The following is a 17,821-nucleotide window of genomic DNA, read 5'->3' on the forward strand; positions in this document are numbered from 1 at the left end:
CATCCATCTGAGACATCTGGCTGCTTTTTCCTTTCACTTCCACACCAAGTTTACACCTGGTTATTTGAGGCCAGCAGATGGGGATACAAGTGTGTAGGTACCCACATGCCTGGTTTTGCACTTGATCTTAATTTTACCTGTCTTTTAGGTGGAGAAAATGAACAGACCATTAACACACAGCCTGAACTGAGGCTGTTTTGTCTCCCCTTTCTCAGTGAAGAAGGGGCTGAAGACAGTCTGCAGTACATGAGCCTTGCTGCTCCACACAAGTGAGAAAAACCACAAAGGCAGGCTGGATGTGCCAGTGTTGTCATGTTGAACACAGACCTGAGCCATAACAAACCCAGCCCTTAATTACACCAGCAGCTGTCTGTGGCTTATTCATTTTCACCTGTTTGAAGTACTCAGATTACTCCAGATTTGCACAGACTCCTCCCTGCAGCAGCACCGTCAAATAAGTCTATCCCACCAATAATGATCACAAAGCAGTTCTTCTCTTGATGCTTCTGTATCAACTGATTTATTCAGTGTGGGACCAAAAAAACTGAAGATTGGCCACAGACAACGCAATTCAACCCAGAAAGAGAAAATACCAAGTGCTAAACAAATGAGACTAAGTACAGATTAAAGGCATTTGATAATATTGGTTCTTTTGCTTGTGAAAGTAGACTTTGTACTGTATATTAGCTATATATGCACAAGCCACACTGCATGCTTTGAAAGAAAAGGATCTGGAGTTTATACCAGTGTCCACTTGGCAACTGAAAAATAAATGAAAATTATCTTTTTGATCACTGAATTTTTAAACAGCTGTGGTTTAGCACAAGCCCATTTATTCCCAAGAATCCAGAGACCATGGAGGGCTTGCTGATTTCAACAAAGTAATTTTATTACAGGGCAGAAAAACCTTGGCAAATTCCATTACTGCTGTAGTTATCTCATTTGCTTTGCAGATTATGGTTGGATTACCACTGGAAATGAGAACAAATGCAGTGATGCTGTCACTTATTTACTCAAACATATAGGGGAACAATTCAGCCCATGGATATCCCCATCAACTTTGAAAGTCAATGGATACAAGACAATCATCAACACAAAGTGGGGAAGACTGGGAAGGCAAATAAACACTCATGAAAAAGGCCCTGATTCAATTCTGTGTGCCCTGGAAAAGGCACCCAGACATGACTAATAGAAGTAACAATTTGGATGGTAACATAAAAGACCAATGAAATTCCACATAAGGCTGTCAAAATCAAAAACATCCCTAAGGATTAGTTTGGAGGCATTAACATTATGGAGGAGCACTGGGATATCATAAGGAGCACCATGTGATTTTGTGGAGTGGAGTAATAGAAATGGGATGAAATCCAACATTACTAAATGCATAAGCATGCACTTGGAGAACAGTAACAGTCATAAGCTAAACCAACAGAAATAGGATGGAACTTGATATTACTAATTGAAACATCACACAATTCAAAGCAAGATTTGTAGTTGACAAGTGAGAAAAAGGCAACATGGAAGACATAAAAATTTGTATCAGATGTATTAGGATGCCTGCAGGATGCACCACACAAAAGAGAAGGATGCTGTATCCTACACTGCCAGGCAAGACTGGAAATACTGTTTGTGTTATCCATCACTACAATCTCATCTGAAATAAGAATGTGTAGTGCCACTGACCTACATTTTGAGAAGTGAAGTGAAAACATGAACAATTGCACAGAAAAGCCACAAGGATAAAGAGAATGCACTCTGAGAATGGAAAGTAGAGGTGGTCTGGATTGTCTTTGCAAAGTCCAGGCTGACAGGATATAACCTCCTTACATATACACCAGAACTGGAGAGACACAGAGGCACTGGGCATGAAAACTCCCATCTGACCTCCAGTGAAATAAAAACTTCTCATGAAGTAATAAGCAGCAAAGTTTTGGAAGAGTTGAGATGGGAAAAAGACCTCACTAATGCCAACTGGGATTTGCAACATGATTGATACCTGGCCACTGGTATGAAGATCCTTTTAATCCCAAGCTGCTGTCGTGCATAACTGATGGCTGAAGGGCACACACTGTCATGAGTTCATGCATGTGTATTCTGTATCAGCAACATGCCCCCTGAAGAGTCAGATCTCTTTAAACATCCCATAACATGAGGCAAGATTCTCATTTAGGCTAAACAAAATCTTATTTGACCTACACCTTCCTGAGGAGACACCTCGTATATCAAGGTTGAATTCAATTGCATGTAGAACTACCAACAGAAAAGTAAATCTTGGTGTAGAAGAAAGCAAAACAGAAAAAAACATCAATTTTCAGAGCACTCTATAGACACTGTGCTCTCATACTTTTGAGAGAGAAGTAAAATTAGAACATCTCGACTCCTATTAAATCCTATTAGCAACAAGAGGGGCAGTTTTCCTCTGCTTCCGAAACTGCATTTCAGCAGAAAACCAACAAGAAGTTCACATCTGCATGCTGCTGTCTGCACTCCACTGCACACATTTGGCACAAACCACCTCTTAGGACTCATTATCCCTGGATCAATGTGATTTATGGCCACGGTGTACAGCCACAAAAGGGCAGGACAGCTCCTGGTTTGATTCTTTGATTCATGCCAGCAGGCGCTGTCACATCACAAACAATCTCTTCAACTCCTGCAAACGCCAAGGTCAGGTAACCCCACTCATCACGAGGTCTGGATGAGCTCCACTGTCTCCTCTTGGAATTTTTCAAAGGTAAATATTCCCATAGGTAATACTGAGTTCCAGCAGGTAAATGTTTTTCTCCGTAGATCAAAGCGGTATGGCAAAACTTGATTCCCAGAAAAACAGCCTCAAAACAGAGTTTATCCCAAATACTGAACATTCTCAAATAACACAATTACTGAGAACTTCCATGTGTCTAAAGTGAAATTACACATTTTCATACAAAGGTGCTTGCAATTCAGTACTTAAGTATAAAAGCATTAACTGCTGTTTTCTAGAGGTATACAGTCCTTTGCATCCACCTTCTTAAAATGAGACCATTTTTATATTGGTTTATCAACATAAGTTGAAAACTTTTGGCCCCAGTTTGTGGAATCCTGCATTACTGGCAGTTCCTACAGGTCCGCTGTGACAACAAAGTTGAGAAGGGTGTCACAGGGAAAACAGGGATGCCCTGAGTGAGTACAACAGCTGATTTCTTACCCAAAGCTTCTCAAGGTGAGCTTTACTCAGCCACCCCACTAAAATTCTCCCTGTTTTTCTAGCAGCAAGGAAACCTGAGCCAGGTTTTCAGCTGTCCTAAGGACAGTTTGGTGCACACTGTCTTCTATAAGGGATACAAACCTGCTGGTGGCCAAGCCTTGATATAGCCAGTGCAATGGACAACAGCATATTGTGCTTCACCTTCTTTCACCGGGCCCAGGCCATTCCTGAATGAGCAAGAAACACAAAAACATCACATTGACAGGCAAAACAGCTTTATGCTTTCAAACTATGGCTACTAATGATTTAACAGTATTTGTAAGTTATGCTGAAAACAGCTGAGAATCAACCTAGGGTTCCGTACTACCAGCTCTGTTATGCTGCCATTCAAGCTGTACCTGTTTTCTGTAATATTTCTCTGAGAAATTGAGAAATTTGAGATTGATTCAGAGCTGGAGCTGGTGTAAGACAAAGAATCTGAGTGACACATGCAAGAGATTTTGTTTGCAAAAGGATCCAGTGTGTGCAGGTAACACTCCTGCATTAACCCAGTGCAAATGAGAGGGCTTAGGGCAACTACAGCTGATTTGTGGTAAATTAAGTAATAGTACCTGTATCTTTTTCTCATGGTGGTTATTCTGTTCAGAGGTAAATGATCCAGAGGAGCATTTCCACACCTAAAAGTAAATTAATATTTTAAAGGGCTCAAAAATGAATATAAATACACATGATAAAAAGACATTTTGAGATCCTTACTACATATATAAGAAGACAATAATAGATGTTCCTGGCAAAAAGTTGCATATTCATGTTTATGTAGGACATGCTGCTTCCAAAGGCTGAGCTTTTTAGATGTGCTATAAAAATCTTCTTTATTTTAGAAAAATGAAAGAGACTAGAAAAAGAGTCCCTTCCACACTCCCCCAGTATAAAGACTGTTTGAAATTGATATCCCAAAGGAGGCTAAAGAATAGACACACTTCAAAATGCCATAAAACAGGGGTGAAAACTAGAGAAAAATATGTCAGGCCCAAATATCCACACAAACCTATCTCAGTGTTCCTGTAGCTTCCCTGGACAGAAAAATTCCATTGCCATACACCAGCTACAATATCTGTAGACATTAAGATAATGTTTGCAAGATCAAACTACTTACACTGTCAAGTAACTTTGTTTAACACTTGTTCATGTGTATTTTGTGATATTTGTAAGTATGCCTAACTGTAAAATTTCAACAATCCATCTGAAGCTGAGTAAATAGTTTGAAAGGTAAAAGCAGTTCATTTTTAATGGAAAAATAATAACAACACTGAAAGAAGAAACCACAAGGAAGGTTCACATTATCTGAGGCCCATTCTTCCCAGAAGGTTTTCTTTTTATTCCTTTATTTTTTTTTCTTATCACTCACTGCCAAGGAGAAGAAATGAACAACTAAAATAAGATTTAGAAATACAAAAACAGTGGGGTTAGGGGCATGAGTAAAATCACTCTGATGCACTGGAGTTTACAGAATCAGGGTGCTAGGAAATGACTGCAATCTGAACTGTTTCGAAAGGTGAAGAACAACTGCAAACAGGACACTAGGCCTGGTTTTCTTTGCACAAACAAGTCCTCCTAACATGATGTGCATCTTGGGAGGAAGAAAAAGCAATGTTCTCAGTGCTGCTCTGCTGGGCTGTATTTCTTCCCTCCCAGTTAAGGGTGAAAAAGGTTCTATACCTCTGAAGGCTGATCCTGCAGGTATAAACTCTATGAACACCCTACAAAAACACCCAAGAGCCATACATTCAGCACCCTCACAGGACTGGAAAAAATCCACCACATTACCAAAGTACATGTATCTGTATTTTAATGTGCTTTGTGTGTTTCATTCTGTAATGAATTTTGCAGTGCTGTTATCACCATTTATACTGGACATAGCCTACAGATACAATTATGTACTTTCCCCTCCTAACCACAGAAAAAATTTCTTGCAATAGCAACAAACATTTTAGCCTGTTAGCACTAAAACAAGAGAAGTGCTCACAAGCCTCCAAAAAAAAGCACTGGGCTGACAAATCTCTTTAAAGAAGCCCAAAAAATGCAGGAGAAGTTGGAAAATTGCAAATCAAAAACCCTCTAACAATTACTCATTTATCTAGCATCAGCCAGCTGACATCTGGTTAATTCATACCAGGCTTAGGCTAATTCCTACATAGCTGGCAGGTTTGCAACTGAATTCTTGTTTATCTTTAAGATTCTTTTAATATTCTTGGTTTGCTGAAAAAATACACAGAGCTGGGTGTTCATAACACTTGCGAAAGATTCGTTCCCAAGGTATCGATTTGAGTAACTTTACTAGAAAAGAATGGCTGAAATTCCAGGGGTCAAGCTGTTCTCTGGAAAAGTTCTCTGGAAAAAGGAACTTAGACTCCACACTTATAAGAATAACTACAACAGAAATGAGATGCTGTTTTGCTGGTTTGTCCTTAAGGAAGACTAGTTTCAGTTTCACTCCAGTTCCTAAAGCAAGTGTTCTAGAAATACTTCATGGCAGCTTGTCATTACAGCTTTAGTTTGTAATCAAGGCCAGATTAGTGCAACAAAATGTCTGAAGTCTAAGCTGAGACAGGACTGGAACCCTGCTGGAACACATGGTAAATGCGTACCTCATCCTGCAAATGAAGGAGCGCCTGGATCCCATGCACATTCTCATGGAGGACTGCTGGCCTTCCTTCTTTACTGTCCCTGTCTTCAAGTCCAGGATTCGTCCTAGAAAGGCCAGGGAGAGCAACTGGTGTTCAGTACATAAATTTAATTCCATTTACTAGAAACTAAGATAACAAGAAATTAATGAGCTGAATGCCACTAGCCCAGTTAGGGGGAAAAAACACCACCAAAAAAAATCTTGATCCTGGTCTCACAGGGGAGGACAAGTTATGTGCTGGTTTAACTGAAGACTTCAGCAAAGCTCACTCTGAGCCACAGGAGTGATGGCTCTTTTCTCAGCTGGCCCAAGATCAACTTCCAGGGCAGAGTCAAATGCCTGGAGGCAAACAAGGCAATGACAGCAGGCATAGCTTTTGACTTGATCTGCTTGCTCCACTCTTTACCAGAACTGTGGATAAAGCAACATTTATCAGTCCCCTGACAGCTGCTGCTCTTCCCCTGTGCTTGTGCCTATCCAGAACACTCTCACCACAGCACCACCTCAGTCACAGCTGCCAGGATGGTGAGATGCACCAAAGACCAAACTTTTCTCCTTGATGATGAGATGCAGGATTTGTCACAACAGCCCTTGTGCTGGGGCCCTTTTTAAGTTGTTAAAAACTGACATGCCAAGAGCCTTTCTAAAGTTTATTGTCAGACAGATCAGTGAGATGATCTGATTCACCACATAGCAACAGAAGGCTGTGCAAGGTCCAGGGCCAGACCCTGCTCTCTACAACCTTTAGAATCACACACCACAGGCACAGCCTGGCAAAGGGACAGGCTGTGCCTGTGACAGCCACCAAATCAATTCAAGAGAGGACAGGAGGGAAGGAATGCATGCAAAGGTATGAAGGGGGTAACAGATTAATTTTTTCATTTAAAACAGAATATTGATTACTAGAGACAGGTTCAGATCAGGGATTTGAGTATCACACAGAATCCTTCTGCTTATCACCAAAAAACTCACAGAATGGATTTTCACATCTACAGCTCAAGTGCTAAGAGATGACAACAAAACCTAGCACAGACTACAAATGAATCACTGGACCAGATCCACAATGCTCAAGGGCTGGATGCAGCCACAGAAGTGACAGTGGGCCACAGAAATGCAGAAGAACAGTTGCCAGGCATTAGATGACAGCCACCAGCGCTGACAACACATGGCCATGAGCAAAGTTGTCTTCTGTGCACTTTCTTTTTTCACTCCAATACAAATTCTTGAAGAGACACCAATATTAATCAAAAAGCACTGACACTGAATGTAACTCAAACAGCGAATAGAAATTTCTCTGGTTTTGTCATCCAAGAGCATCTATAGCAAAAAAAAAAAAAAAAAAATTACGTGGCCACTAAGCCTAAAATTGCTGACACATGTTCCTTTGGCATGTCTGGAACCCCCCACAACAAAAGCCAGAGATTTTAAATTTAGCTTTTTGTTTGGCAATGTCTTTGAAATATGTACCAGATAACAAATAGAGTTCTAAATTTTGCCCTGACTTACAAAATCACTGCAGGGGGTATGTGAGTCAGAGAAATGTTTGCTGTACTGATATTATGACAAAGCTCTCTCTGCAGCTTGTTTCAATAGTCCAGCATGCATATGTCAACCTTGTAGAGCTCCAAAAATACACTACAGATTCTGAAATAGAACAAGCAGTTTGTGTCTCATCTGTCATTAGAATCTTATGATCAAATTATATTAAAAAGAGGAAGAATTATAGATTAATCATAGCTAAATATCAATATATAGAATTATAATTAATCATAGATTAATAGACTAAATCAAGCAAACTGACATAAACTGCACCTTAGTCACACTGGCAGCTCAGCTGGCATGTCCTGATGATAGCTCAGTCACAGAATCATAAAGTATTCCTATCCCTGTTCCAGCATCCTTTGTGGTAAATGTTCATTTAGGTTCCTCCATGGGACAAACACAAAGCATATGTGATGCTGAACTTGGAAATTATTTTCTTATTAATAAGAAATATTCCAGGATGCTCTGACAACTTCTGTTAACTGAACAGGGCATGTGTATATATATTTTTTTAATTTCTCATTCTAGTTTCTTCAGAAAAGCCATTTAACAGCCCAGTGCCACCACCAGCTGGGTCCTTTACGAGCTTCCCCATAAACTGTTAATTGCATGTAGCTCATTTTCATGTTAAACTTTTCCCCTCTCCAGCTCCAGACACAACCCTGGCATGCAGCAAGTGCAGGAGCACTGCTGTGACTGACACTGCTGTCTTATTGCCCTTTACAGCAGCTGCACAACTCAGAGGAAACCAGAGTTTGCTCTGCTGAGAAGGAGAAAGCAAACAAATGAGCACAATGCTGATTAAAATAGGCACATAAATCTCTTTGGCTGGTCTAGGTATAGTTGATAATTTGTTGAAATCTCCCCACTACAGTCCCCATCCAGAAGACAGTATTGCTTCAACTTGTAATAAACCAGTTGTTCTCCAAGCAGGAGATCACTGTGTGATCCAGGAACCTGATGTCAGCTGCTGTGACAGGAAAGGGCTGGCACACAGGCACACGGAGCTGAGGACAATGGGCAAGTTCATTATTTGGGTAGAATTAGAGCAGCCACATAAAGCTCTTACCAGTGAAGAGATAACAGATTCAAGTACTGAGGACACATGCCAGAAACATTTCCTGCAGGGTGTTTTTCAGAGATGCTCTAAAAGCATTCTCATGATGATCAAGGGGCAAATGCTCACGTTGGCACTGATGTGTCCCTCGCCTGTGCCAACAGTGACTGGATTATGCACAAACCTTCTCCTTTTGGGTCTCCAATTGCTACTGAAAATGTTCAAACTTGTGTTCTGTGCTTGCAATGTTTTGAGATGAACCTAAGCCAAGGATTGGCGTGGGCCTACTGAAGTTCATGGGGTTTCAAATCTGGGAATTTGGCTCAAATCCACTTTCACACAATAGCACCAGCCTGCTAGAAAATTTTCCTCCATGTTTTTGCACTGTATGCTAAGGTTTATAGCCTGGTAATCAAACAGTCTGTTCTTTTCACATTTTTAAGATTGGGTTGGGTTTTTTGTTTTGTTTTGTTTTTTTATTCAAAACTTCATAAACTTCAACATCTAATTCTACTACAGATGCTTTTTTCTCTGCTGGATTCCCAGTTCCTAAGAATGCTGCAGTCTGTAACTAGAAAGAAGGGTTGTTACATAAGCAGATTCTTCTGCAAAGATTTCAGTGCAAGCTGAAATGGTTTGGTCTAAAACAACCCTACAGTGCCTACATCCAGTCTGCAACATGTTAAAACCCAGCTCATGGATCTCAGAAGAAATTTGGTTTGGCCTCATGTGCACAGAAATACTGCTGGCAAAGCACATGATACCATTTTCCATTTCCCTCTAACTCATCAGTAGATGGACTCCTGTCTTGCACAGAATCATGGATCTGACAGGGAAACAGTCTGAATTAATATATGGACTCTCACCTTGACCTCAATACCTTCAGCAACCCAGCAAGTTTCACCTTTCAGATGATATTGTCTTGTCTTACAAAGAAGAAGTTATATATTTCATAATTATTCTCAGCCACCGATTGTCCACATATTTCTTTTCAGGAAAAATAAAATAAAGGAAAAACTAAGTTTGGTTTGGACATGATAACAAAAGATGACTTTGTGTTCATCAAAAATACTCCACAGGCTGCTCAAGGAAGACAAACAGAACACAGGAATACTGCACCCAAAAATCCTTATAAAAACTAAAACCATCTTTATCTTACTATAAAACCGGAAAAAGCAAGACCAGGATGGAGGAAATAATTAAAAATAAAAACAAAGTGATGGTCAAGGTACTGTTGCTGCTGAACACAGCTCCAAATGTAAGCTCACCCTCAAACTGAAAGGTCAGAGAACAAAGGATTTCTGTGGTGATGTACTGTATTAGTACATTATGTTCTTAGAAATTAGCAGGAAAGATCAGCTTAAAAATCTTTGACTGCCCTAGAGTTTGTAGAGAATCAAGATCCAGGTCACTGTTTGAGATAAACACTCAAGTTAAAGAAGGTGAAACTCTTCTTGAACCTGCCATTTATCAGCTTACACATATGCACTGACTACAGCTGAGCATTCAGCTTTACAAACTGAGGTGCTCAGCTGACAGAGCTCTTCTTCAAAACAACAGATGCATTACAAATGCATAAACAAAACGTCTCCAATAAGGCTAAATAGCCTAAATTTGATCAATTTATATAAAATTACTCTTGATAAGCTTATGCCACAGCAATTCTTCTGCATTAATTCAACAATTAAAAAATAAATTTACAATGTACGCCTCACAACTGTAAGGGATATAATTTTGTCTTGTGTTTAGTGCAGCTCAGCAAGTGCTTTAAGCTCTATTAAGTGTAATAAATATACATCCACCCTGTGGATTTCAATATTAAAAAAATTACAGAACACATTAAGAATCACAACTGCTTTGCAAACACAGCATTTGAAGTCTCTCCTTCCAGGAACTCACATTTACATAAACCAGATGAAGTTTGCAATATACAAATAGAACAACATACAAATTTAAAAAACCCCAAAACATGGACAGCCTTTTTTCAGCATTCTGGGGTTTATTATTTACATAAAGGCAAGGCTCATAAAAGCAAAGACTTACCTACCACACAGATACCCATATCAGAGTACACACCAAACAACACAATCCTAATAAAACTGTACTGACAAAAAATGCATCCCTCTGCCCCCTCATCGAGAGGAAAGCAAACCCATGAGCAACAGGAACAGCATCAATACTCAAAACACAGCTGAACTTAACACCATCCTGACTTAAAATTACAAACTAAGGGCAGAAGCACCAGACTGGCATCAGTTACCCAGTGCACCCAGAACCTGTGCTGATTTTTAGAGCTTGCCTCTCTTGCTCACAGCAAGGTCACAGTGCAGCTCCCAAGGCAATAGCCACTAAGCTGCTGATTACTGTAACATTCCTGCTTCACATCTGTCAGAGAGTCAATGGTCTGCTCCCAGACTGTCTCCCCTGTGGTGCAGGAGCGCCTGGCTCTGCCTGGAAGGTGTCTGGTAGCACAGGTCATCCCCTGCTGGCACCACATCAGAGTCACCACTCCATCCCTGGCTTACAGGAAACTGAGGACATGGCAGGGGTGAGCTGGGGGGACAATGACAAAAATGGACATATTCCTGTTGTGTGGAGATGGTTGATGCAATCTAAATTTTCCATAATATTAATATTATGATCTTTTCAGAATTTTGAAGGACCAAGAAGCACTGCAGGTGGAAATAAGGTCTCTCCAGGTATACTTCCCACTCTTGCTTTCCAGCTGGTCTGACTGCAGAGGATGGGATGTGCCCACATGGGATTGCACCCTACCAGCCTCCTGTACAGCAGTACAACACTTACACCTCTCCTCTGCCACACAGGATTTTGTGCCTGGTAAATTCTCCACAAGAATGAAGCCAAGGGGACATTGCTGTACAAATATCCCTTGAGAATACAGCAGAAGTGTAAAATCAGGCTCACACTGCCTGGAACTGCATCAGGGACCACACAGGACTTCCCAGCTGTGATCATACTGCACACATACCAACCAAGAAACTTGTGGGATGGCAGGGATAAAATGCAGTTGCTCTTGCTCTTTGGCTCTTGCTCCAAAGCTGGCACTGCCTTCCACCCAAATGTTATGAGACTGCTTTAGATCCCCCAGGCTGGGACTTCCCTGTCCAGCTGGACTTCCCTGTCCCTGGCCTCAGTCCTTGTTTTATCCTGCAGGAAGAAGCAGCCCCATAGCCCTACCCCACTGCACACACCACTACAGTGCAGTACACTGATAAATAAATGTAATGACACAGAAAATAAATAATTGGTTTGGAGCATGGATTTGCTGTTAGCAGACATCACAGCAGCTCCCAGAGGACTTTGACACCTTTACTGTTATTTTAAAGGTGAGGAGAGTGAACCCAAATGAATGATTTCTCCTGCCTGCAGTCAGTCAGCAGCAGAGGAACAGGGTCCAAGCTCACATGACTGACAAGAATTCTCAAAATGCTGCAGATGTAGATAAAAATACTCAACAATATAATGCACAGTATTCTCAGTAAGTCTATATAAATCTCATGACGCCTATATGTTTAACAGGGCACAATCAGCTTAAATTTATGCTTCCAAGAGAAGACTACAGACTAAATGTCTTATTTACATGCAGTAGTAGCCTCTGGATATATCAGTATAAAACAAATTAGCCCAAAGGCCATGAAGATGCTCAGAGGGCAGGAGCACCTTTGCTATAAAGAGAGGCTGGGAGAGCTGGATTGTCCAGCCTGCAGAAGAGAAGGCTCTGGGGTGACCTTAGAGCCCCTGCCAGTGCCCAAAGGGAGCCTCCAAGACAGATGGAGAGAGACTTTCTACAAGGGCATGGAGTAAAAGGACAATGACAAATGGCCTTAAGCTGAAGAAGGGCAGGTTTAGATTAGACATGAGGAACAAATTCTTCACTCTGAGTGTGGCAAAGCCCTGGCACAGGTTGCCAAGAGAAGCTGTGGATGCCCCTTCCCTGGAGTGCTGGATGGAGCTCTGAGAAACTTGGTCTAGTGGAAGGTGTCCCTACCCATGGCAGGGGGGGAGCGTGGAATGAGACTTCAAGGTCCTTTCCAAGCAAAACTATTCCGTGGTTATAAATATAAACCATCAAAGCTCACTCTCCTCACTGGCCTAGCTTCTCAGGGGGATTACTTGAACCTCTCTAAATATGTTAAGGTTTACATCATCTAATTGCAAAAGGCGTTGTATAAGCATTAGAGTCAAGTTATGACATTCCTACAATAGAATGAAGAGTTGAACCAATCAACAGCAAAGTTTAAAAAAATGAAAAATAAGTAATGCAACTGAAATGCACCTATTTTTAAATATCTGTCTGGTCCCTACTTACCAACTGGAGACACTGACCCACAAGGGGAAAATTGAAAAGCTTTCTCACCTCCTCTTGTTTTTCAATAAGAAACCCCTCATGCTACACAGTTGTTTGCTTAATACAACTTGTTATTACAAAAGCTCACGAGGCTGAAAGGTCCCTGCTGTGCCTGCCTTCATGTTTGACTAACCAGTCTGCATCATGTCATTCTCCACAGTGTTGGGCAAATATGCATCATTTTAATTAAATTAAAAAGGAAACTATGTGGGCTTTTGAGCCTTGCTATTCAGTTAATTTTCAGGGACTATCTGAAGGGATAGTGTTACAGATCACATGGAAGTCTCTTTGCTGATGGACCTGGAAAAACTGGACTTGAAACTGGAGCAAATAATTCAAAGCATATGTTGAAAGTTAAGTTATAACACAAAAAAACCCTCAAAAAACCAACCCATAAAACACTTTAACCAAATGTATTTGAACTCTCAAGAATGGTTACTGAAAGTAAGGGGCACACTCAGAATATTAAGTAAAATAGCTTACTGAAGCCCATATAGATCTGTAGACATAAATACACAGCATCTATGTGATCTCTGCAGGTGTTTTCATTCCCCAAACAAGTACCTATGACGAAGTTCATGGCTCCATGATTTGGGCAGTCGAGGTACCCCTTCTGTGACAAATATCAGATGTACCTGAAGGAAAGACTGAGCTGGAGAAAACTATCACAGTAACACCTGTACAAACAGCTCCTCAAAAGACAGCTGGACTTTCTAGAAAAAGGGTTGGAAACCCCAGAAACTCCAAAGTACCATCAGCAGATACTCCCAGGACAGAACAGCTATCCAAAACAACACTGAAATACGTAATTTATTCTTTTACCATTCACAGCTGCATAATAAATCAATACACAACCGTTGTAAGTAGCTTCTAAACTAATCTATTTGCTTCACTTGGATGCTCAACAAGAAGCTTTACTGAAAAGCCCTTTTGCCAAAAAAGCTTCAGCTCCTGGCATTCTATATTATTTGTACTTCATTATCAAACTCAAGTAACTGGGATTTATGCTTTGTTAGTAAATACTAGTATTGTCTGAAATCTGGCTGTGGTGACACACCATGGAATAGTTCATTAGAGGAAATAATGACCACAAGATAACCTTGTAAGGTACATTGCTGTGGACAGAATTAAATTTAAACACATGAGAAGGGAAAGAGAGGGAGGAGAAAAAGGCTCAAGGATGCTGTCTGGTTGCTTTTACAGCCTACTTCTTTAGTTCAATTAAAATAAAGTGTGTGTGGCAAAACATCCATTATAGGTTTAAATTCTATTTTTGAACACTCCAGACACTTAAAAATCAAAAGCAAAAGTCTCCACACTATGAAAATAGAAAGAAGAATGTTTGGAGACATAAGTTCACATCCCAGGGACTGCAATAAAACAGATCAAACTAAAGAACTCTGCACATGGGCCATGCTGCCACTGGTTGTGAGCTGCCACATGGGAGGCTCTTCCCTCCACACAGCTCCAAGCAGGGCATCAGAGAGGATCCACAGTGGGAGCAAGCAAGCTGGGGGAGGCCAGGGCAGGACCAAAGACCAAGAAATGCTCTCTTTGCTGCCAGAGAGCTGAGCCTCAGCTAAGGATGGAGAGATGACAGCAGCACAGGATAAACCAATTTTACAGGTGGGATATTCCTACGCACAAGGCACACCTCCTCCCCACACCTCCCTAGGCTGCTACTATAGCTCATCATCAATAATAAAATATTTCAGTGCCTTATATTGACTTCATTGAGACAACACAACAGTGAAAGCTCCTGTTCCACAAGGCAGATGTCAAAGCTGCATTCTCCCAGCAGCTGTTGCCATCAAAGCACTGAAGAACCTGAGAGGGTTGCAGGTTTGCCAGTGCCAAAACCCTCCAGGCTCACTTGGACTGTTTTACTGCCAATGTGTTAACCAAGGAAGTTGTTCAGGTATTTGTAAAACTCCAGTATTTTTGAAAGGGAGGAAAACCCCACTAACTCCATATATCTCATCGCGTTTAACAAAACAGAGGAGGTTGAACAAATATTGAACATTAAAGAAGTACCCACCACCCTTGAAACCCAGCAAGTGAAAGTGATCCAGTCCAACATCTGTGATAACAGACCCAAGAATGCAGCAGTTTCCAAGTAGGAAATTCAAGGTGAAGACTGAATAGAAACAGCAACCACAAAACCCACTTGCATGTGCACGTCCAAACACATGAAAATTCACCCTAAAAGCATTCCCTAATGCTAATCAGGTGTAGTAAGTTTGTCTCAGGAGTACTAGGCTAAAGTTGTTTCCTTGTTTTGGTAAAAGCATGTACTGACCTCTTTAAACAACCATTATAATTACCAAAGTAATTTTTAAAAAATGCAATTTATTATCACTGGTTTTTCTTCCAGTACTATCCACCCAAATGGAATGTGTCAGCAGCAGGGAGACCACTGGGTCACTGTGTTTGTGTAAGAGTTGCTTTTGAACTGCTTTATACATAGTTGGCTTCTCCCAGCATTTGGGACTTCCCCCCCCAGAAACAGTCCTAAAGACCAAAGGAAAACAAAATTATCTTGGAATGTTTGAGAGATTAAATGTACCATACATTTAAAATATGATCATTTGAAAGTACCAATTTTTTGAGAGCAGACTGTTTCCTCTTATTTCTGTGTTACTCTCTAGTGTGCCAAAGGGCAGGAATGGTACTCTAGGATGCCCTACAGTCACAACTTCCTTTTTTCCTGCCCTAAATAATTTACTTGCAAACAGAATAGGGATGGAAGAAGCAAGACATTCATTTCCTCCATCCTGCATGTAAAAATCCTGCGGGCTAAACAGACTGAAGCTGAAAATCCACAAATTCCTGTGCTTGGCACTGCCCAAGTTCTAAGGCCATCTCTGGCTGGCACTGTGACCTTCCTGCTGTGAGAACAAGCAGTCCACAAAAATATGGGCAGGTCTTTTTCTCTGGAACAACAGCACAGCAATGGGCTGGTGTGGATGGAAAGTCTCACATCTGAAACATCCTCTTCACTCTCAGCAATGCAGCAATGCCAGTGGGACCACATAACTCTACTGAAAAACAGGTATCACATGATGATTTGGTAGTTGTCAACAACAAGGCAAATCTCTTTCCAGATTTCACACTTAAAAGACAAAAAGATGCCTTGCCAAAATGGGCTTTTCTACAGTAAAAACAGACTAGAACCCAAAATATGCTGTTCACATCAACCACTCATATACATTCTATACATGGCAGTAGTATGTTTCAAGAATTGTTCCTTCTTTTTCAGGGCAACCACAGTGCTGAAGCATCTATTTTCAGAAATCTGTTACCTTCCATTGCAGGTACAATAATCCTGACACAGCTGTCTCCAGCCTCCAACCCTCCAAGGAATAAAGTGGGGGCTGTGTGGGTATGTGTGGGTGGGTGGAAAATCCCATAAAAAACTGAGTCAAGTCTTGGACAGTTCTGCAGAGACATAAAAGAATTCAGGACATATCATGTCTACGGAAACTTTCTCTCCTCCCCATCCCACCAGCTCTGCTGTGTGTTGTTTACTGGGTGCCTGCTTGTCTTCACTCTACAGGTTGTGATGCTTCACAGACATTCAGTGAAAACCTCTGTTGTATCCTGGGATAAAAAGCACAAGTAGCTATTAACTCTCTATAAACAAAATATTATACAACTCACTCCCTACCTGCCCAGAGACAACAGTTTTACTAGGTCAGTCACCCTGTACTAACATGTTAAAATCAAAAATGCAGGGATCTGGTTTTAATTCTCTGTTCTCTGACTTTCCAATCTGCTGGGCTGGGCACGTTTCACAGACAGATGGTTCTTTAGGGTTCATGTACTTAAAAGAGCTCACAGACAGAAGTAAAAAAATAAATAAATAAGGAAACGAAATGCTGTCAGTTGAAACAGCCCTTCACACACAGAGTACCTTTCTGATGCATAAACCTCTGACAAATGTGCTCTTCAGAACCAAAGGCTACAGAACAAAGTCCCAAGGGAGCTCTAAGACAGCTTCTTGTTTAGTCAATTGTCTTAGCAAAAATACGCTTCCCCGAAAAAAGGGATTTTTTATTTATTTTCATTTTTTTTTCCCAGAGAGTATTAAGAGCTCTGAGTCTGAGTAGAAAAGTATCAATCTTTGACAAGTATCTTAATGTCTACAAATGACAGACCTTCTGACAACATATTTTTGGTATAGACCTTTCGGCACAAATACTTTTTACCCCTTTTTTTTTTTAAAATAAATAGACTGATCCAATTTTAAAGTGGATGTGGAGAAACTAATACAGTGGTTTGCCAATAGAGTGCAAAACTCAACCCATGCATTGTTTTGATAATATATTACTTTTCCATTAAGCATGAGTTTTACTATTACTGATGATGACATTCAAGGCAGAACAGGATTGTATTTGCCAGGACTGTGTTTCTTGTCATGGCTCAACTCAGTCTTTGAATTTCTTTGGAGAATTTCATATGTGAAGCCAAATGGGAGTCTCATCCAGCTCTTCTCTGTATCAGCTGGAGTTCTAAATAATTCATGGCAAGTCAGAGTTCAAAACACATTTGCATTCACTTGGCTGGCTGTCAATATGAGAACCATCCTCTTCCTTCTAAGAAAGATCATGCAGAAATCAGAGCTGGAAAACAGACATGGCAGGATAGGGCAGCTCACAGCACAAACAATCCTGCACTGATTTTCAGGAAGATTATGTGTTGAGGAGAAAAGTCATCCCAAATTTTCTCTTTCACATGGTTATTTATCATCTGTTCAGTGCTGTAGAATGCCTTACTCTGCCTCTCCACTGGTGAGCCGCTGGTCTCTGGCACTTCCCTCTTTCGAGCTGAACAGTTTTCTCATTTTTACTATTTTACTCTATCTGCAACATTTGGATTTTGTGGCTGTGTCTACAAACTGCTCAGTAACAAGGGTTTGCAGCTGGACAGAAAACTGCCTAAGCTGAAATCATCACTGCAAGACAACATGTTATGAGACAG

General features: G+C 40.8%; 1 protein-coding gene across 4 annotated transcripts in view; it reads right to left on the bottom strand.

Moving 5' to 3' along the window:
* Window positions 1-17,821, bottom strand: part of ARNT2 (aryl hydrocarbon receptor nuclear translocator 2) — a 95,443-nt gene that overhangs the window by 34,964 nt on the left and 42,658 nt on the right. For all 4 annotated transcript variants that reach the window (XM_066559184.1, XM_066559182.1, XM_066559180.1 and 1 more), the window contains 3 exons: window positions 5,836-5,938; window positions 3,799-3,864; window positions 3,329-3,414 (listed from right to left, as the gene is read on the bottom strand). In XM_066559184.1, coding sequence (XP_066415281.1) covers window positions 3,329-3,414; window positions 3,799-3,864; window positions 5,836-5,938 — 255 coding nt within the window. The remainder of the gene's footprint in view (window positions 1-3,328; window positions 3,415-3,798; window positions 3,865-5,835; window positions 5,939-17,821) is intronic.

The sequence above is a fragment of the Molothrus aeneus genome, chromosome 13 (genome assembly GCF_037042795.1).
Source record: "Molothrus aeneus isolate 106 chromosome 13, BPBGC_Maene_1.0, whole genome shotgun sequence".
Classification (NCBI taxonomy): Eukaryota; Metazoa; Chordata; class Aves; order Passeriformes; family Icteridae; genus Molothrus; species Molothrus aeneus.